Genomic DNA, 19,572 nt, shown 5'->3' with positions numbered 1-19,572 from the left:
AAGCAGAGGCAGGCAGATCTCTGTGAGCTTGAGGCCCACATGGTCTACAGGGTCCGGAATAGCCAAGACTCCACAGGGAAATGCTGTCTCAAAAAACCAAAAACAAAAAAGACCCACAAGATGCCTCAATGTGGCAACAGCACATGATTCCAAACCTGAAAATCTAAAATTCAATCAGTGCATTTCAAATAGGGGAAAGGATTCTTTAGCAGTCCTCTGACCCACATACACAATACATAAGTAAAGTAAAATAAACGTTTTAAATGAAAACTTAAGAATATCTAATACAGAATCATTACTGTGAAAAACTGCTTAAATGAAATCTGCAAATTTAGAACTTTTACCTGCCACAATGTTCCCAGAACGTGCTACAACCTTGAATCCATCAGCTACTTTGTCTACACTGTCTCCATGTGTAAGTAAAACAATTTCTTCCTTCTGGAGGCCCCTAAATATATGAAAAGTAAGATTTTTAAATTTACACACAAATATCTCAGTGAGAACCATGATTAATAGGTCACCGCACTAGCTAGTTTCATGGCAACTTGATACAAGCTGGAATCAAGGCAGGGAGCCTTGATTCCAGCTTGTATCAAGTTGCCATAAAACTCTATAAGAAAACAGGAGCCGGGCGTGGTGGCCCACGCCTTTAATCCCAGCACTCGGGAGGCAGAGGCAGGCGGATCCCTGTGAGTTCGAAGCCAGCCTGGTCTACAAAGTGAGTCCAGGACAGCCAAGGGTACAGAGAGAAACCCTGTCTCGAAAAACCAAAAAAAAAAAAGAAAAAGAAAAAAGAAAACAGGCTGAGTAAACCATGAAGAGCAACCCTCCATGGCTTCTGCATCAGCTCCTGCCTCTAGGTCCAAGCCCTGCTTGAGTTCCTGCCCTGACTTCCTTTGATGATGAACAGTGATGTGGGAATAAAAAGCTAAATAAATCCTTTCCTCCAAGTTTCTTTGATCATATTGTTTTATCACAGCAATAGTAACCCTAACTAAGACAGTCATTTTGTTTAGAAATACAAGTTTGTTATATGATAGATTAAGAAAATTCAGGGGTAAAAGCTATGTAACAATGTAACACTGTTAGAATTTATATACATATATACATACATACACACATAGTATTATAAATAAATATAGATTTATTTTCAGATTTTCAATACATCTGAAAAAGGGGCAACTAATAGAAATTGAGAACTAACAGCTGTACAGACAGCTCAGTGGCTTAAAACAAGCATGAGGATCCAAGTTCAAATCCCCAGTAAAAAGCCAGTTGTAGCCAGCCACATGTGGGCCTGTAGTCCCAATCCTGTGGGCTAACAAAACAATAAGGTCACAGAACTTTCCTGGCTGCCAGCCTAGCTCCAGATTCAATTAGAGAACTTGGCTCAAGAAAATGAGGCAGAAAGTATAGAGTAGGGTGTCCAGCATCCTCCTGTGGCTTCTATGTGTATGCACACATGTGCGTGCGTACACACACACACACACACACACACACACACACACACACACACTCACTCACACACATGGAGGGAGGAAAGCAAGTTTAAGAGCAAGAGGTATTAAAATCAAAGCAGCTGGATAAAAAACAAATAAACTTCTTACATTAATTTTAAAAAACTATATATACTGATTGCATCTTTTCTTTAAAAAATATATTGCCTATTGTTCACAAAAACTCATAGAAATAAAAATACCCAGCAGGCAAGGTTGAGACCTAGTGCAAAAATAAAAGCAATGGCGTTTAATTATGAAAGGGAAGTGGTTGATCCCTACGGCCCACAAGGTAGAACTAGAAAACCAACTTCCACAAACATCCTCTGACCTGCACACATGCTCTGTGGCATGCACACATAAACACAAAATAAGTAAATATATATATATATTTTTTTTTAATATACACACATATATGAACAAACACATGGGATTGGCAGCATGAATGGTTTGGCCTGATAAGAACCAATTCCCACAAGCTTACACACACATCACATATATGATGTGGACACAAAATTAAATAAATATAATTTTAAAAGTAATACCTGAATAATGAGCATGTATTATCCACACTAATGCTGAAAACCCCATCTTCTCTGACACTTTTTTTATGCACAGTGCCTCCAAAAACCTTATTCACCATCTGTTCAAAGAAAAAATATGTTAATAGAAATCAAAAGAAAAGTTTGTATGCTAAAAGTATTATCCTTTGCTTTTAAAAGGCGTTGTTTGTATCATAAATATACAAGTAAACAAGTGTTTGTTACTACTATATATAAAATTATTAAGAGGCATGATTTATAACAAAATTAGACTAGGAATTGGGCCTAAGTTTAATTTCTATTAAACAGACAGACTTCCCATTTGGTGTACTTTAATCCATGTTAAAAAGAGAAATTTCATCCAAGACAGTCAGGACTACACAGAGAAACTCTGTCCCAAAAAAAAACAAAAAACAAAAACAACAACAACAACAAAAAGAGAGTGAGAAATTTCAGCCAGTGGCACATACATCCTTAATCCCACCACTCAAAAGAGGCAGTGCCTGGTGGAGCTCTGTGCGCTTAGGCAATAACTGGCCTACATAGCTGAGTTCCAAGACAGCCGGAGACACATAGTGGGACCCTGTCTCAAAAAGAAAGAGAGCAGTTTCTTTAATACTCTAGTCAGATTTAATTTAAAGCCAGCTGCAAAGGTCCTTTGAGATTTAAAAGCCACAGCGTGCAAGAACTGTAACACTAACACAGGAGTTATTATAGAAAGGTGCTTAATGGGCATGAAGGAAAAATATTTCAAAATCCACTTTGATAATTACACAGGCTTGAATATTGATTGAGAGAATGACAAGATGAGAGGCAAAACCAGACATTAAGGCAGTGCAATGAAATGTCTTGTGTTTAATATAAAGGGCATGTGAGTATAGTGGAGCATGCCTTTAATCCCAGCATTTGGGAAGCAGATGCAGGCTGATCTCTGTGAGTTTAAGCCAGTCTAGTCTACAAAGCAAGTTCTTAAATCTTAAGATTTACATATAATTCATATATTTGCATATATATACATATATATATATACTTATTTATTTATTCTTGAGTTTAAAAATGAATGGAGGTATGATGGCTATTCTTGGTTACCAACTCGACTACAACTAACATTACCTAAGGACCAAGTTGCTGGACACACCTGTGAGGCTTTTTTTTTTTTAATTCATTCATTCATATTACATCTCAATTGTTATCCCATCCCTTGTATCCTCTCATTCCTCCCTCCCCCCTGCTTACCCCCACTTCTCTCCCCTATGACTGTGACTGGGGGGGGGGGGGACCTCCTCCCCCTGTATATGCTCATAGGGTATCAAGCCTCTTCTTGGTAGCCTGCTATCCTTCCTCTGAGTGCCACCAGGCCTCCCCATCCAGGGGACATGGTCAAATATGGTGCACCGGAGTTCGTATGAAAGTCAGTCCCCACTCAGCTGCGGAGACTGTCCTGTCCATTGGTTAGATCTGGTTCGGGGTTTACTGCACGTATTGTTCTTGGCTGGTGCCATAGTTTGAGCCCTTGGGCCCAAATCCGCCTGTCATAAATTCTTCTTGTAGGTTTCTAGGACCCTCTGGATCCTTCTGTTTCCCCATTCTCCCATACTTCTCTCACCGAGAGTCCCAATAGGATGTCCTCCCCTCTATCCCACTTTCATGATAAGTAAAGACTTTCATGGGACATGCCCCTTGAATTCTTGGTTCATTTGACATACGAAGACCCTCCTTAAATCCAGACTGAGGTTGAAGACACCCACTCAAAAAAATATATATATATGGGCCATACTTTCTCCTGGCAGCCAACATACAGGACAAGAGAGAAAGAAACTTTTGCCTTTGCCTGTTCTTCTCTGCTCTTGTTCATTGGCATTGGAGCCCACTTCTTTGGGATTCTTATGTATACTGAAGTCCAGCGGAGACATCCAGCCTCATGGACAGAACTACTGGATCCTGAGACTTGCCATTAGCAGACAGTCAGTGTTGGACTAGCTGGACCATGGCCTATAAGCCGCTCTAATAAATCCCCTGTACATATGTTTTCATTCATTCTATCAATTCTGTCCTGTGAAAATGTTACAGTACTCGAGAGGTTTCAGCAGGATTACACATTTGTGCTTGGACTATGCAGCAAAACGTTCTGTCCCTAAGCAAGAGGAGAGAGAGGGAAGAGGGGTGAGGAGGGAGAAATGTGCTAATATGCAACTAATCATAACACATGGACTCAGATGTTTTTTAGCTATTTCCAGATGATCCAATCAAGTAAGATGTTGAAATGTTATGAAGTGATAACCTCTTGGCTTACATCATAAAGGAGAACTTTTTAAAACATACCTGGTTTCTTTTCTATTCCCTTAGATCTTGCTTAATAAAATTGTTTCTTTGATAAGTGAGAAGATTAACATGAGATTTAACATTGTCTATCATCACACTCAATGACATTGTATCTGTACATGTCTGGTAAATAGCTAAAATGGCCACAACGGAGAGCACAACAAGTAAAAGTGGCTAAAAGAAACAACAAGAAGCCTCACTGTTTCAGAGTGGACAGTGGTGGGACAGAGGCGCACGTCTTTAATCCCAGAACCTGGGGGGGGGGGGGGGGGGGCAGAGGCAGAGGATCTCTGTGAGTTCAAGGCCAGCCTAATTTACACAACAGGTTCTACATTAACCAGTGCTACAATGTGAGACCCTGTCTCGAATAAGTAAATGGATGGATGGATGAATGGATGGATGGATGGATGGATGGATGGATGGATGGACAGATAAGTGGTGGTTTGGTAAGTAATGTGATCTAGTTACTTATGAACAGGTTTCCATATAAGGTCCGCTCCGTCACAGAACAGCAATCAATACATAGTAATAATATGCCCGGACTATCTTAAAGACACAAATAGTATTTAAAGCCCAAGAATAAAACATTAAGTCAACTGGGCATGATAGCGAATGCCTTTAATCCCAGCACTTGGGAGGCAGAGGCAGGCGGATCTCTGTGGTCCGCAAAGTGAGTCCAGGACAGCCAGGGATACAGAGAAACCCTGTCTTGAAAAAAGCTTAAAAAAAAAAAAAAATTAGGTCAACTCTCAAGCTGAATATGCAGCTGTACCTGCATGCCATAGCAAATTCCTAGAACAGGCTTGCCAATGGTAAATATTGCTGGATCAAACCAGGGAGCATCCTCTGCGTACACAGAATTAGGTCCTCCAGATATGATAATAGCCCTGTGGATTGATTGAAAGAGGAATCAGTAAAGAATGTGACTACTACTCTTTAAATACAACAATATACGGAATTGTAATATATATATATATATATATAGGTTGAAGAAAAAATAACAAGTACAAACACAGATCTTTCAATACTGTAGCTGTTTTCTACATTCAACACACCTGGAAAATTAACTCAACATCTGCCCCATGTCCCCAGTTCTTAAAGGTTAGACCAATACTGTCATCTAACTCAGCTGTTACAATTTGCAACAAAACATTCTGTATATTAACTTAGGGGCAGTATAGTAATAGACCGTTGCAAACTGAGGCCACATTCCTCACCTGGCCTGTGACTCATCTTATCTGACCTTCAGTGCTCACTCTGAAAAATCAAAAATGTTTCAGGAATAGGAATATCACAAGCAAGTCATGTCTACAGTGTGACATGGGGTGGGACGGGACGACTAAAAGCTGTTTTTTGTTTTAAATTATTATTACTTGGGTTGTTTTGATTTGTGTTTTTAGAGTCTCAGTATGTTGCCAAGGCCAGCCTGGAGCTCACCACCCGCCTCCTAGCTTCCTAAGCGCTGGGATAATAGGTGCCCACAGCCACAGCACCCCTCCATGACTGTGAGCAACTACATTCAGAGACGGAAGCAGGCATGGGGGAGCTTGTCTGTAACCTCAGCACCTGAGAAGGTACTGCAGGAAGATCATGGTCAGATGCCGACCAGGCCGACAACAGAACCCCTATCTCAAAGAAATAGGGGAAAAGAAAACAAAACCTGCAAGCTAGGCAACTACCAACCTAATCTTCATGTGGACGAGAACACAGCAACATATGGTACTGTGACATAAAGGCTGAAGGGGAAAAACAGACCCTGTCTATACAGATCTCAATGCTGTGGTTGTTCCCCATTTACCCCTGGGAATATGACAAAGCAGTGTGAGAAGGGTGAGGAAAACTGCCCAGAGGACAGACTGAAAAGCTGAGTGTGCAGCAGAGGCCTCTGGTCCATAGAGAAGGAAACCCTGTATCGAGGAGACACAGTGGGAGGAAACGCAGTAGACTAAGAACAAAGTATACCCTCAGAGGATGGGGAAGCAGGCTATCCAATGAGACCTGACACGTTGTGGTCATCTGATGGGCCAGGAGGTCCCCTTCTGTCATAGGTCTAGGGGAGGGGAACAGGGTGAAAGAGGGAAAGAGGGGGAAATAGGAAGATACAACTGAGGGGATAACAATCGGAATGTAATCTGAATAAATTAGTTAAGTGTTTAAAAAAGAAAAAAGTATAACAACACAGGCATGATGACAAGATTCATCATTTTGTGTGGAAACAAAAATTTAAAAGAGTTAGGAAGACAGGCATAGTGGTACCTGCCAACACACATGTATCCTAGCACACCTGGACACAGAAGCTGAGGCAGGTATCCTTCCTCAAGTCTGGAGGCCAGCCTCCTACAAAATAAGATTGTCTCAAAGCACACAAATAAGGTGCATAGCTCTATGGACACACCCTCATCAGTGCCAGCGCCATGCCAAACAGGCCCACAAGCTGCACTAACCTGTACTGTAAGAGTAGAACGCAGTTAACGTTGCCTTTCCTAACTTGCAATTTCCTTTACTTCAGAAAACAAAAAAATCTCAGTGTAGTAAATATGCTTTAAAGGCCTTTAATTATTTTTAAGCATTTTTTTCAATAAAAACAAACTGGCAAGCAGCTATACTTTTAAGAGAACTAAAACAGACTGGAGATACAGCTCAGTGGAGAGGACATGGATTCGGCTGCCAGCAGCACCCACACTGTGGTTTACAACCTTCCATAAGTCCAGTTCCAGGAGATCAATCTCCCTCTTCTGGCGTCTGCAAGCATAAGGCACATACGTGCATGCAAAACACTCGTTAGATGCAAAATTAAAATAAGAAATTAACAATGTATTCTCAACCCAGAGAACAGCACAAAGTTTCACCTAAAATTTTAGGAGACTCGAAAAGAAGCAAACAGAATCAGACGGATCTCTATAAGTCTTAAGGCCAGCCTGGTCTAACTAAAGAGCTGGAGGCTAGCCAGGACTACACAGTGAGAGCCTGTCCTTTTTTATTGATTTCTTTTTCTAAGCTGGGTCTGGGGACATAAGTCTTTCATTTCAGGACAAGAAAAGCTGAGGCAGGAATATATTTCTGTGGGTCATTTAGAGTACAGTTAGTTCTAGACTAGCAAGGAATACAGATTAAGACCCTGCAGGAGGGAGGGAGGGAGGGAAAACCAAGAAGCTAGGCATGTGGCTCAGCTAGAATTCATTCTCAAAGCCATGGACATGAGTCCCAGCAGCACATAAACTACCTGTGGTGGTTCCCAGCTCTAATCCTGGCACCTGAAGCAGAAAAAATAAGGAGTTCAATCTTATCCTCAGGTTACATACCCAGTTCAAGGTCAGCCTGGACTATATAAAGACTCTGTCTCAAAAAAAGAAAAAGAAAACAACAACCCACATAGCTCAGCCTTGTAGTGCAGCCTCTAGTTCTACAACAGGAGGTTGGCTGATGCAGGAGAATCACCACAAACCTGTGGCCAGGACGAAGTTACAGTATTAAATCGTCGGCCAGAGAGAGCTGCCAAGCGAGAGCCTGTGCTTTGCTTTGTTTTGTTAAAGAAAAAGGGAAATATGAAAATATATTCAATGGCCAGAGATAGGTAGCCTTGGATGTCCTTGACTCACTTTGTAGACCAGGCTGGCCTTGAACTCATAGAGATCCGCATGCACCTGCCTCCCCAGTGCTGGGATTAAAGGTGTGCGACATCATGCCGGATGCCCTTCCTTTTTTAATTTCCTTATTTTCATTCACTTAATGTAAAAGTCTGAGTCAATTAAGATGGCCACTGCGGCTACTTCTGGGAAAAACCTGCCAAGCACTAACCCACAGGAAAAGGCAGAGCATTAAAAGCTGCTGAATAAAAATGCCTCACCTAACATTGTCTGTTGTGACTGATAGGAATATGAGGAGCTGGAATTATTAGCCTTGTTTCATTTTGGATATTTTTTTCCTTTAGCAACCAGCTTTTCAGGATTGGAAACAAAAGGGACCGCCTGTATAAATACTTCTTTCCTTTCAGATACTCTCCCCAACTATTTGTATATTTTTTTCCTTTGATTAAATGCGTTAAGACCAATGAACAAATGCCCACTATAACCACATCTAACTCTGACCCACAAATCATATAAAACATAAGCTACTCAAACAAGGTGGCTGGCAGTATAATGAAAATCAAGGTGCACTCCCCAGCATTATCAAAACAAACAAAAAAATGAAAACATCAAGGTCATCTTTTTGACTCAAAAGTATAAATTATTCCTTTTTAATTCCAAATCAGAGCTATATAAAGTTTCTTTTAAAACTATGTTATGTTTAATGAGAAAAATTCAATGCTCAGGGCTGGAGAGATGGCTCAGTGGTTAAGAGCACTGACTGCTCTTCCAGAGGTCATGAGTTCAATTCCCAGCAACCACATGGGGGCTCACAACCACCTATAATGTGATCTGATGCCCTCTTCTGGCATGCAGGTGCACATACAGCCAGAGCACTGTATGCATAATAATAAATAAATCTTTAAGAAAAATTCAATGCCCAAGTAAACTAACCATAAATTATTCCACAATCTAAACTCAATTTACCGAAAGCCATGTTCCTTTATGGCAAAGGCTGGTGTCTCCAAGGGAAAGAGCTCAGACTGCACAAAGAGCTCCCGCACTCTTCGGTCAATGACTTTCCCATACTGAGCCCCAGCATCCAGAATGACAACAGCTCCTTCGTAGTGGTGACAGCCATCCTTAAGGTCTCCTCCAGCATTCTCTGGCTACAAGTAAAACAAACAGAAATTCTTATCAACAAAATCTGTATTACTTCAAGTTAGTAAGATGGCTCATCAGGAGGACTTGTAACCAATGCTAAGGACCTGAGTGTGATCCCTGAGGCCTACACCACAGAAGAGAGAAGCAATTCCTACAAGTTGTCCTCTGACCCCCATAAGCATGCTGTTTCTCCACATACACACACAAAAATTTTTAATTACACTATCTTTAAAAATAAGGGGTCACTGTCATCTCCAAAACCACACAGAAGGAAGCTGTTAACTTGTTCTGTATTTCCAAGCTATGGATTCAGAAGTTCGTTTAAGCAGAAGATGTTAGTATATACCCACACGTGGACACATGAGCATGTGAGTACAAAGTAAGTCATATGATCACCCCAATAGGCACAGCATTCCTGAGAAACATATTAATGAGTTGATTAAAACCTGCTGCTAGAGTGTAAGTATGGTATTTAGTTAATTCGCATTACCTAAATCTGTTTGGTTTTTACAGCCAACTTAACCTACAGTCACCTGGGAAGAGAGAGCCTGATTTGGCCTGTGGGCTTCTCTGTGGGCTTCTGTCTGAGAGCTAATTCATACAGGACGGCCCAGTCCACAAAAAGAATGACATCCATAACAAGGCAGGTGGTCCTGGGGTGCTCAAAAAAGCTGGCCAAGCTTAAGTTTGAGAAAAAGCCAGAAGGGACGCATGCAAGCAGCATTCCTCCAGGTTTGTCTTGACTTCCCTCAAAGATGGGCTGTGACCTGGAGTCTGAGTCAAACAACCAACACTCTCCTTACCAAGTTGCCTGTCTGTGGTCAGAATGTCTTATCATAGCGAAAGAGGAAAACCAGAAGAAACGTGTGAGGAAATACCTACTTGGACAGTACCACAAAAGTAGGTAGAGTGAGCATGGATGCAACGAAATCTCCCATTCTCCAAAACCAACTCACGTTGGATGATAAATCCAGCGTGCTATTTTAGCTTAGTCTCGTATCTTGGTTTCTTCTTTCTGTTTGTGTGTCTCTCAAATCTTCCCTATGGGAATGCTTTAACAATGTGCATGTGCTCTGGCAACCCACTTTGGGAACGGATTGACCGTCAGCTGGGCAGTGGTGGCAAATGCTTTAATCCCAGCACTTAGAAGGCCAAGACAGGCAGATCTCCGTGAGTTTGACACCAGCCTGGTCTACAGAGGCAGTTTCAGGACAGCCAAAGCTATTCAGAGAAACCCTGTCTCGGAAAACAAAAACAAAACAACAACAAAAACAAAACAAAACAAAAACAAAAAAACAAGGATATCCCACACTCCATAGGGTAATAAGCCGGACAGATAAACTGAGAGAGATGTTCATATTAAATTGAAAACAGCTTTTATTTCACTTTTTAAAAAATCCAATCTAGGGGCTAGGAATGTGGCTTAGTTGGTACAGCTCTTGCCTGGGACGCAGAAACTTTGGGTTAATCTCCAAAATAGCACAATCCCCAGTTCAACATACACAGAACTTTTTGTTGCAGAGTGATGGAGGTTAAGTGGTGGTTCAAGGTCACCCTCAGCTAGATAGCAGGAGTCTATGTTAGGCTACAGGAAACCTTGTTTCAAAATAAAAATGAAATAAAATTCCAACATCATTAAATTTGAATTCTACATGTTGAAATTATCTGTCCATGATCAGCATCATGCCCAGCTTCAAAGTTCTTTAAAAAGAAAAAAGAAATCTTGTTTTAGCCAGGTGTGGTAGTACACATCTATAAATAATCCTAGCACTTGGGAGTTATAGGCAAGAAGCAGCTAACATCAGCTACAAAAAACAGCCTATGATAGTGAGGCTTAAACTAAAAAAAAAAACAAAAACAAAAAAACCCACAATGCTGTATTGCTATATGCCAACACGTGCATCTTTTAAGCACTACAACCTATATAACCCTACTAAAAGCTATCCTGACCAAGCAGTTCAACTCGTCACGCTACAAAAAGAAAGAAAATGAAAGAAGAAATGCCTATATCCACAAAACTAAGCAAGGGTTAAAAAAAAAAAAAAAAAAAATCACATGGCCATGAAATTGTGAATGATGGACGAAACAAATTCTGAGGTATACATACATTGGAAAACCCACAATAGTTAAAAGGAACAGAGGCTGAAGAGATGGCTCAGCAGTTAAGAACACTGGCTGTTCCTCCACAGGACCCAGGTTCAACACTCAGTACCTAAATGGCAGCTCACAACCAGCTCCAAGTCTAGTTTCAGGGAAACCAACACCTTCTTCTGGCCTCCTTGCCCACCGGGCATGCATGTGGTACAGATGCTTTTGCAGGCAAAACACCTATACATACAAAAATAACAAAGCCAAGCTTCTGGCATATACATCGCCACATTTAACAATGCACTGCACTGCACTGAGGGCAGCTGCAACCACTGCAAGACTCGATAGGCAACACTACAGATTACTGCCAGAGTGTGAGGGAACTTCAGAAGCGATGGAAATATTTGTATGTGACTGGGGTGGTGGTTACACATACTGTCAAAAGTCAACCTGTGCCGGGTGTGGTGGCGCATGCCTTTAATCCCAGCACTTGGGAGGCAGAGGCAGGCGGATTGCTGTGAGTTCAAGGCCAGCCTAGTCTACAAAGTCAGTCTAGGACAGCCAAGGCTACATAGAGAAACCCTATCTCGAAAAACCAAATAAATAAATAAATAAATAAAAATAAAAAGTCAACCTGTATACTTGAATATCTATAAGGTTAGTATATAGTACATCTAATCTTAATAAAAACTTAAATAAAACAAAACAAAACCATCACCTATCTCCACAAAGCAAAAGAAGCTGTCACAAGGAGTAACTGTCGTCCTCAATCTTCAAGGGCATTCGGTAGTGAAACTCTATGCCAGAGTCATGAGAAAGGCCAATAACAAATCTAAGAGCCAGTTTGCTCCCTACGAAATCAGCAATCTGGGCTAAGGCTGTAGAGTGCCAGACCACTATGTGCACGACCTGGAATTGGCTCAAGACGAGGAGAGCAGAAGAAAGGAAGAGAAGGGAGTAAAGAGAAGATACAGCTCAATAGCTTAGTACCTGCCTGCAGAGTGAGAAGCCCTTTGTTTGTCTGTTTTTTGTTTTCCAAGACAGGGTCTCTCTGTGTAGCCTTGTCTGTCCTGGACTCACTTTGTAGACCAGGCTGGCCTCGAACTCACAGCGATCTGCCTGCCTCTGCCTCTCGAGTGCTGGGATTAAAGGCGTGCGCCACCACGCCCAGCATGCGAAGGCTTTTATTGGTCTTACATACACACACAGTAAAAAAATAGTATTTCATCAACCAATTGTGAGCACCTGCAGCCAGGTGTTGTTACCTGCACTAAAATCAGCAGCACTGCTGTAGGTAAAAAACAAACTAATTCAAACGTGGTTTGGTTTGGTTTTTTTGAGATAGGGTTTCTCCGTGTAGCCTTGACTATCCTGGACTTGCTTTGTAGACCAGACCAGGTTGGCCTCAAACTCACAACGATCCGCCTGCCTCTGCCTCCCAAGTGCTGGGATTAAAGGCATGCGCCACCACCACCCGGCTCTCAAACATGTTTTTAAAGACTGTATTTATTATAGCTGGGGAAGGGGAGGGCACACCAAGAAGAATTATCCAAAGAATTGAAAATTCAGTTGTGGGTGCATTGTCGATTTGTAATCCTAGCACTTAGAAAGTGAAGGCAGGAGAAAAATCAAGACAAATACATGAGATCCTCTCCCCTTATACCCCTCCAAAGTAAAGTCTGCGCAATATTACAGTGCATCAATAAAAGAAACCAAAATGAAAAGGGAGGAGGAGGAAGAGGAAAGAAAAGCAGTTGAGAATGGTGGTACAAGCTTGTAATCCCAGCACTCAGGAGGTAGAGGCAGGGGGATCTCTGAGTTCCAAGCCAGCCTGGTCTACATAGCAAGCTCCAGTACAGCTACATAAAGAAACCCTGTCCAGAGAAAACAACAAAAGACCAAAAAAACAAAAACACCATCTATGTATGTGGATTAGAAAAAAAATAGTAAAATTAGTAAAAACATAGTTTTAAAAATTTTGTCCCACTCTAAAGACACTCTCACTTGGTTCCTAGAAGGCTTTCTGGAACCTAAGCCCATACTACAATACTATTTTTGTGTATGGGTATTTTAAGTATATTAAAAAGTTATCAAAGGTAAGTTGTACATTATGGCTCACACTCCTAATCGTACACAGGCCAAAATTCCGGAGACTGGATCTATAGTGTGAAAACCTGTCGCTAAAACCATATACCCTGGGGCTGGGGAGTGCTCTTCCAGAAGATCCAGGCCCAGTTCCCAGAGCCCACATGGGGGATTACAACCATCTCTAACTCTAATGCCAAGGGTACAACACACTCTTCTGGCCTCCGTCAGCACCAGGCACCTGAGCAGTGGGAGCGCAAACACACAAGCAGGCAAAGCACCATCAGCACCAGGCGCCTGAGCAGTGGGAGCACAAACACACAAGCAGGCAGAGCACCACTTTCTTAGCCTGTTAATGCTGTGGTAAGTATGACCAAGGTAACTTGGAAAGGAAAAGGTAGAGTTGTAGTGCATCATCAAGGAAGTCAGGGCTGGATCTTAAAGCTGACTTGCCTACAGGCAATCTGGGAGGCGTTTTCTCAACTGCTTTCCAGCTATCTTCCCAGATTAAAAAACAAAAACAAAAACAAAACAAAACCAGACAACCATTTACATAAAATAAAGTTACAGAATTTTTTAAAGTTTTTAGAATGGGCTGAAGAGATGGTCCAGCTCTTCCAGAGCACTCAGCTCCAATTCTCAGCATCCACATGGCAGCTCTTAACTGTTAACTCCAGTCCCAGGGGATCTGATGTGCTTTTCTGGCCTCTATGGGCACACAGGCACACAAATGTGGTACAGACACACATGCAAGCACAACCCCTATAAAAGTGTGTGTGTGTGTGTGTGTGTGTGTGTGTGTGTGTGTGTGTGTGTGTGTAGAGGAGGCTGGCCTTGGAATGATGCGCTTATCTCCACCTTGAAGGAGCTGGAATAACATCTGTGATGGTTAATTCTAATTGTCCGGCTTGATAATTAGCTTATTATTAAGGTTGAGTTTTTTTTTTTTTTCCATTTTATTTTTAAATTTTGTATAACGGTGTTTTGGCTGCATGTATGTTTTCACCATGTGCGTGTAGTGCCTACACGGTCCAGATGAGGGTGTTAGATTACTTGGAACCGGAGTTACAGACAGCTGTAACCTTGAAATAAAATTCTGCCAATTCACCTTAAATTCAAATATATTACAATGATCAAAATTCTCATCTTAAAGAAAAAAAGTTGAAAAAAATTATCCTCATACTATTTGAGATAATTTGAAAACTGAAATGTGATTTAATTTTGTGAAAATGCTCTTCTCGATCGCTGTAACGTTCTAATATTGCATCGGATTCATCCACCATAAAGATGAATTCTTTTCGTGTGTTTTAAGATTCAAAATTAAAGACAGAAGTGTCTGGTGAGCTCACTCTTCAGAGCATGACAGGTGCTTAGAGAATACAGGAGCTGCCTCATAATGTTTATTCATTGTTCAATTCAGATTTTGAATGATTACTAAGTATTAAATAGCCATTGACGAAGTGGTGACACTTAAGCTCCATGTTTGTAAGCGTTGAAATTGCGCCTGGCTGTAGAGTTTAGAGTTTCATGCATCCGAAGAGAAATTTAACACGTTTTCTAAAAGGCTAGGCCACAACAACGGACAGGGTGATGTACACCTCGCTAATGTGAGCCGCATTTCAACACTGCAGGTTCCCCGTGACAAAACTGAGTGTAGGTCATATAGAACTCCAGGGCAAAGGCGACTTTCACTCGGAAGGGAAAAGGAGCCAATTCGGAGAAGTCTAGGAGTTGGACGTGACGAGATGCCCACCAACGGCCCAACGTCTTGGCTTACGCAGTTAGCCAACTTTTTCCAGTATCCGGGGAGTCCTCGGCTCCGAGGCAGAGCCAAAAGTCAGAAAAAGCGTCCCCCAAAACTAGCACGTGAAACTCGAGGCAGGGTGTGCAGAAGCAGAGCCTGGCCACACACTCTTCCCCTCCGAGGATGGCGGGAGAACCGGGAGATGGGGCTCACTTAGGACCAGGAATAGAGGTTGCGGTCAGCGAGGTTCGACAGGCCCCACGAAAGCGAGGAGACAGAGGGGCCCTCACCAACCGAATAAAAAGACCACAGGCCCTGCGCGACCACCACACGCGAGGCCCGGACCCTACACTGGCGGCTGAAGGGCCTCGGCGTCCCCAGGAATCGTGCCCCACGGCCAGGTAGCCTCCGCGCTGGAGCCGCTCCGGCAGCTCGGCTCTACACTAGCAAAGCCAACAAAGCGCCTCCAATATCTGAAACCCGCGCTGCAGGCCGGGCCAGGGGCACGCCGAGCGCCGCAGCCCGGGCCGAGGGACGCGGACGGACCCCTAGGCCTCGCTCGAGCTGCCGGAGGGCGGCAGGGACCGCAAGCACAAACTGACCTTGGAATCTCCGTTGCACAGGGCCATCGGGGATCGGCGCCTCGGGCGGTGACTGTTAGCGAGGCCTGGATGTGAGCAGCAAAGCGCTGGGACCGGCTGACTGTGGCAAGCGTGCAGCACAGAACCGTACTGCGAGAACAGAAGCAGCTAGCTGCTCCCGCCTCCAGCTTCCGCCGGGCCGCCGCCAACCGGCCCGCCCTCGAAGGCGGAGCCGCGCAAGCCCCGCCCTCGTTGTCGCGTGGGGCCGAGGGGTTGGAGGGGATGGAGGGGTTGGGGGATGGGGGGTTGGGGGGTGGGGTGAGCGGGGGTTGGAGAGGGAGCCAGTAGCCTGTTTTTTTTTTTTCTTTCAACACATTTTTTATTGAAAAATAAAATAAATCATATTACATCTCATTTGCTATACCATCCCATGCATCCTCCCATTCCTCCCTCCCTCCCGCTTTCACCCATTCCCCTTCCCTATGACTGTGACTGAGGGGGACCTCCTCCTCTTCAATATGATGCTAGGGTATCAAGTCTCTTCTTGGTAGTCCAGCAGCCTGTTTTAAAGGAAAGAAAGCATGGACCACCGGGACGGCGCTGTCCCCAAGGCCATCACACACACACACACACACACACACACACACACACACACACACACACAGAGTTGGAGACCCCCTTGCGCTGGAGGGCGACTCCTTGGCAGCGAAAGGCTGGTGGCACAGGGGAGCAGGCCTCTTGGGTAGCTGGGACTTTGCCTAAGGATGAGGCAAAGGTTTAGGTTCATCAAGTATATAGCGCCGGCAGGATTTTTTTTTTCTTATTTTTTATTAATTAATTTATTCAGATTACAACTCCATTGTTATCTCATCACTTGTATCCTCCCACCCTCCCTCCTGCTTTCACCCTACTCCGGTCCCCTAGGTCTAAAACCGAGGGGGACCTCCTCCCTTACTATTTGGTCACAGGCTATTAAGTCTCATCTTGGTAGCCTGCTTATTCTTTCTTTGAGTGCCACCAGGCCTCCCCACCAAGGGGAGGTGGTCAAATATGGAGCACCAGAGTTCATGTTAGAGTTAGTCCCTGCTCTCCATGTGTCTGTGGAGAATGTCCTGTGCATTGGCTAGATCAGAGTAGGGGGTTCGATGTTTACTTCTTGTATTGTCCTTGGTTAGTGCAATAACATTGTGATGGGTGGATAGGGGCCCAGGGGGTTCTGCTCAAACTATTGCCTGCAGGATTTAAAAATAAAAAATAAAAAAAGGTTTGAGAGCCCCACTGATTGATTGTCAGCTGCGCCAGCAGAACTGTAGTTCCTCCAGTTGGCCTCTTGGCACCCATCAAGGCAAGTATCGATTTGAAACTGGTTATCTGAACGCCTAAATCAGGGCTGGGAGGAAAACGATGATAGAACCTGTAGCAAAGCGTCCGGCTCATTCCTGAAGCCGAAGCCAGAGAACTGCCACAAGCTCGGGGCCCCAAGACCTTGTCTCAAAAAAGAACAAAACTTGGAATGCTCACTTCTATACTGCCTTTCAGCAGCTAAAATTGGCTCTGCTGTCTGACTGTAGTCCAGGTATTGGGGAGTGACAGCGAGCACATTGGGCCGCACAATGTCTTGAGAATGGTGAAGAGCGATTGTTCTCACCCATCTTTTACAAGTCAGAAAACTTAAGACTGGTAAATAATCTGCCACTCAAATAGTCCTAGCTCACTTACTTTTGTTTTGTTTTGTTTTGTTTTTAGTTGAAAAAAACGAACAGTTGAATTTTCCATTATACTGGGTTATCTTGGGTTTGTATGAGCAATCCAAAGTGTAGTTACTGACAGAATAGCCTCAATTTGCTTTGTTTGTTTGTTGGTTTGTTGGTTTTTTTTGTTTTTCCAGACAGGGTCCCTCTGTGTAGCCTTGGCCGTCCTGGACTCACTTTGTAGACCAGGCTGGCTTTGAACTCACAGAGATACACCTGCCTCTGCCTCAGGAGTGTTGGGATTAAAGGCAGGAGCCACCAACTCCCTGTTAACAGCCTCAATTTGCATAAACATCCACCACCACCACCACTGCAAGCCCCCAGGCACTGCAATAAAATGGGATGTGATTACAGCATTAAGTACCGGCTACATACCATCTCAACCTCAAATCTTCATAAGCTGCAATTTAAATAATGAATTTGGCACAGAGGGAGGGAGATCGCTGTGAGTTCAAGGCCAGCCTGGTGTACAAAGCAAGTCCACGACAGCCAAGGCTGCACAGAGAAGCCCTGTCTCAGAAAAAAAACAACAAAGAATGCATTCATAGTGTTGCAATGAGGGTGGCTTGGTTTTTTAACAATAAGCTGAGCCTAGCCTGAGGCTCAGTGAGAGAACATGTCTCAGAAGAAAGTGGGGGTTGGTAGAGGAGAACCCTCAACATCCTCTTATGGCCTATCTGCCTATAAACACATGTGCACACAGACCACACACACACACACACACACACACACACACACACACACACACACACACACGGAAATAAGAACTTTTAGAAACAAGAACAAAAAGTGGACATTGTGAATGAAGCAGGCATGTGCTATGATGTCCTACACGTACAAGGGGGAGCTGGAGGCCAACCTAGCTAGCCTGGGCTACAGAAAACAAGGAAAGATCATGGTGTGGTGCCCAGCAATCAGGGAGGCAGAGGCAGGCAGATCTCTGAGTTCAAGGACTGCATGGTCTACAAAGCAAGTCCAGAACAACCAAGTCTACACAGAGAAACCCTGTCTCAAAATAACAAAAACAAACAAAGAAAACCCCAAAAAACCCAAAAAAGCAAAGGAAGTAAATAAAAGAAAAATGTTCAAAGGCTCTTGAGATCTGTTTTTGGAGCTCTAGATTGGCTGTAATTTGACTGAATCTGGAATCAACTAAGAGAAAAGCCACTGGGCACAAGTGTAATAGATTTTATTGATCAGCGTCCATGTTGGCGCCATGTTCACATGCTATTCAGACAAAGGGAGGCCCAAGGAGAAGAGTTTGCTTCTTTGCTTATTGCACTGCTTGTTGCCTTTCTGTCTTGCTGTGAGCTCACTCATGCTGTTGCTGCTGCGAATATTCCTCTCTGATGAGCACAGGTTTTTCACTCTTCTAATGTGGACTGAACACCAGTGGCTCTCCAGGAACACTCTAGATCCTCAGTGTAAGACTAGAACTATTAAGCCAGGTGTGGTGGCCAGGCGTGGTGGCGCATGCCTTTAATCCCAGCACTCGGGAGGCAGAGGCAGGCGGATCTCTGTGAGTTCGAGGCCAGCCTGGTCTACAGAGTGAGTCCAGGACAGCCAAGGCTACACAGAGAAACCCTGTCTGGAAAACAAAACAAACAAACAAAAAAGCCAGGCATGGTGGTGTACACCTTTAACCCCAGCACTCAGGAGACAGAGGCAGGTAGATTTCTGTGAGTTCAAGGCCAGCTTGGTCTACAAAGTAGTCTAGGACAGCCAAGGCTACACAGAGAAACCCTGTCTCCAAAAACAAAACACCTAGGACTATTGAGATAGCTCAACAGCTGAGGTGTCTGAACAGCTACCAGTTTACTGGGCGCTCTGGGCTATAAGCAGCCACTGCTCAATAACCCAGACCGTATCAGGGAAGCCACTCTAATTTTCCCTTTACTATATATTCTCAGTTGTAGTCTACTAAAGAGCCCTGACTACCACACTATGTAGTAAGGAGACTGGACCTAGGGCCACACACATACTAAGACAGCTCTTTGACACTGACCTATATCCTCGGCATTCTTTTATTTTTTATTTTTGCTTGGGTCTCAGTAAGTTGCCTAGACAAGCATTGAACTTACTTTGTAGCCCAGGATAACCTTGAACTTGTAACTTTCTTACTTTAGCCTCCTAAATAGCTGCTGTTTCAGTCTTGTACCAGCAGCTGCAACTGAATAGCAAACTGCTAACTTGTTCATTAGGTGCTCAGAGATCTGGCTCCCACTAGACTGAG

The 19,572-nt window shown here is 43.5% G+C and overlaps 1 protein-coding gene across 1 annotated transcript in view; it reads right to left on the bottom strand.

Annotated features, from left to right (window-relative positions):
* Positions 1 to 15,795, bottom strand: part of Gmps (guanine monophosphate synthase) — a 46,001-nt gene extending 30,206 nt beyond the window's left edge. The window contains exons 1-5 of the mRNA XM_051157252.1: positions 15,610 to 15,795; positions 8,914 to 9,095; positions 5,133 to 5,247; positions 2,042 to 2,139; positions 345 to 448 (exon numbers count right to left, since the gene is read on the bottom strand). Of these exons, the coding sequence (XP_051013209.1) occupies positions 345 to 448; positions 2,042 to 2,139; positions 5,133 to 5,247; positions 8,914 to 9,095; positions 15,610 to 15,636 (526 nt within the window). The 5' untranslated portion in view covers positions 15,637 to 15,795. The remainder of the gene's footprint in view (positions 1 to 344; positions 449 to 2,041; positions 2,140 to 5,132; positions 5,248 to 8,913; positions 9,096 to 15,609) is intronic.
* Between the last annotated feature and the right edge of the window lie 3,777 nt (positions 15,796 to 19,572).

The sequence above is a fragment of the Acomys russatus genome, chromosome 15, assembly GCF_903995435.1.
Source record: "Acomys russatus chromosome 15, mAcoRus1.1, whole genome shotgun sequence".
Taxonomy (NCBI): Eukaryota; Metazoa; Chordata; class Mammalia; order Rodentia; family Muridae; genus Acomys; species Acomys russatus.
The sequence above is the reverse complement of the archived record's forward strand: the minus strand, read 5'-3'. Positions and strand labels throughout refer to the sequence as shown.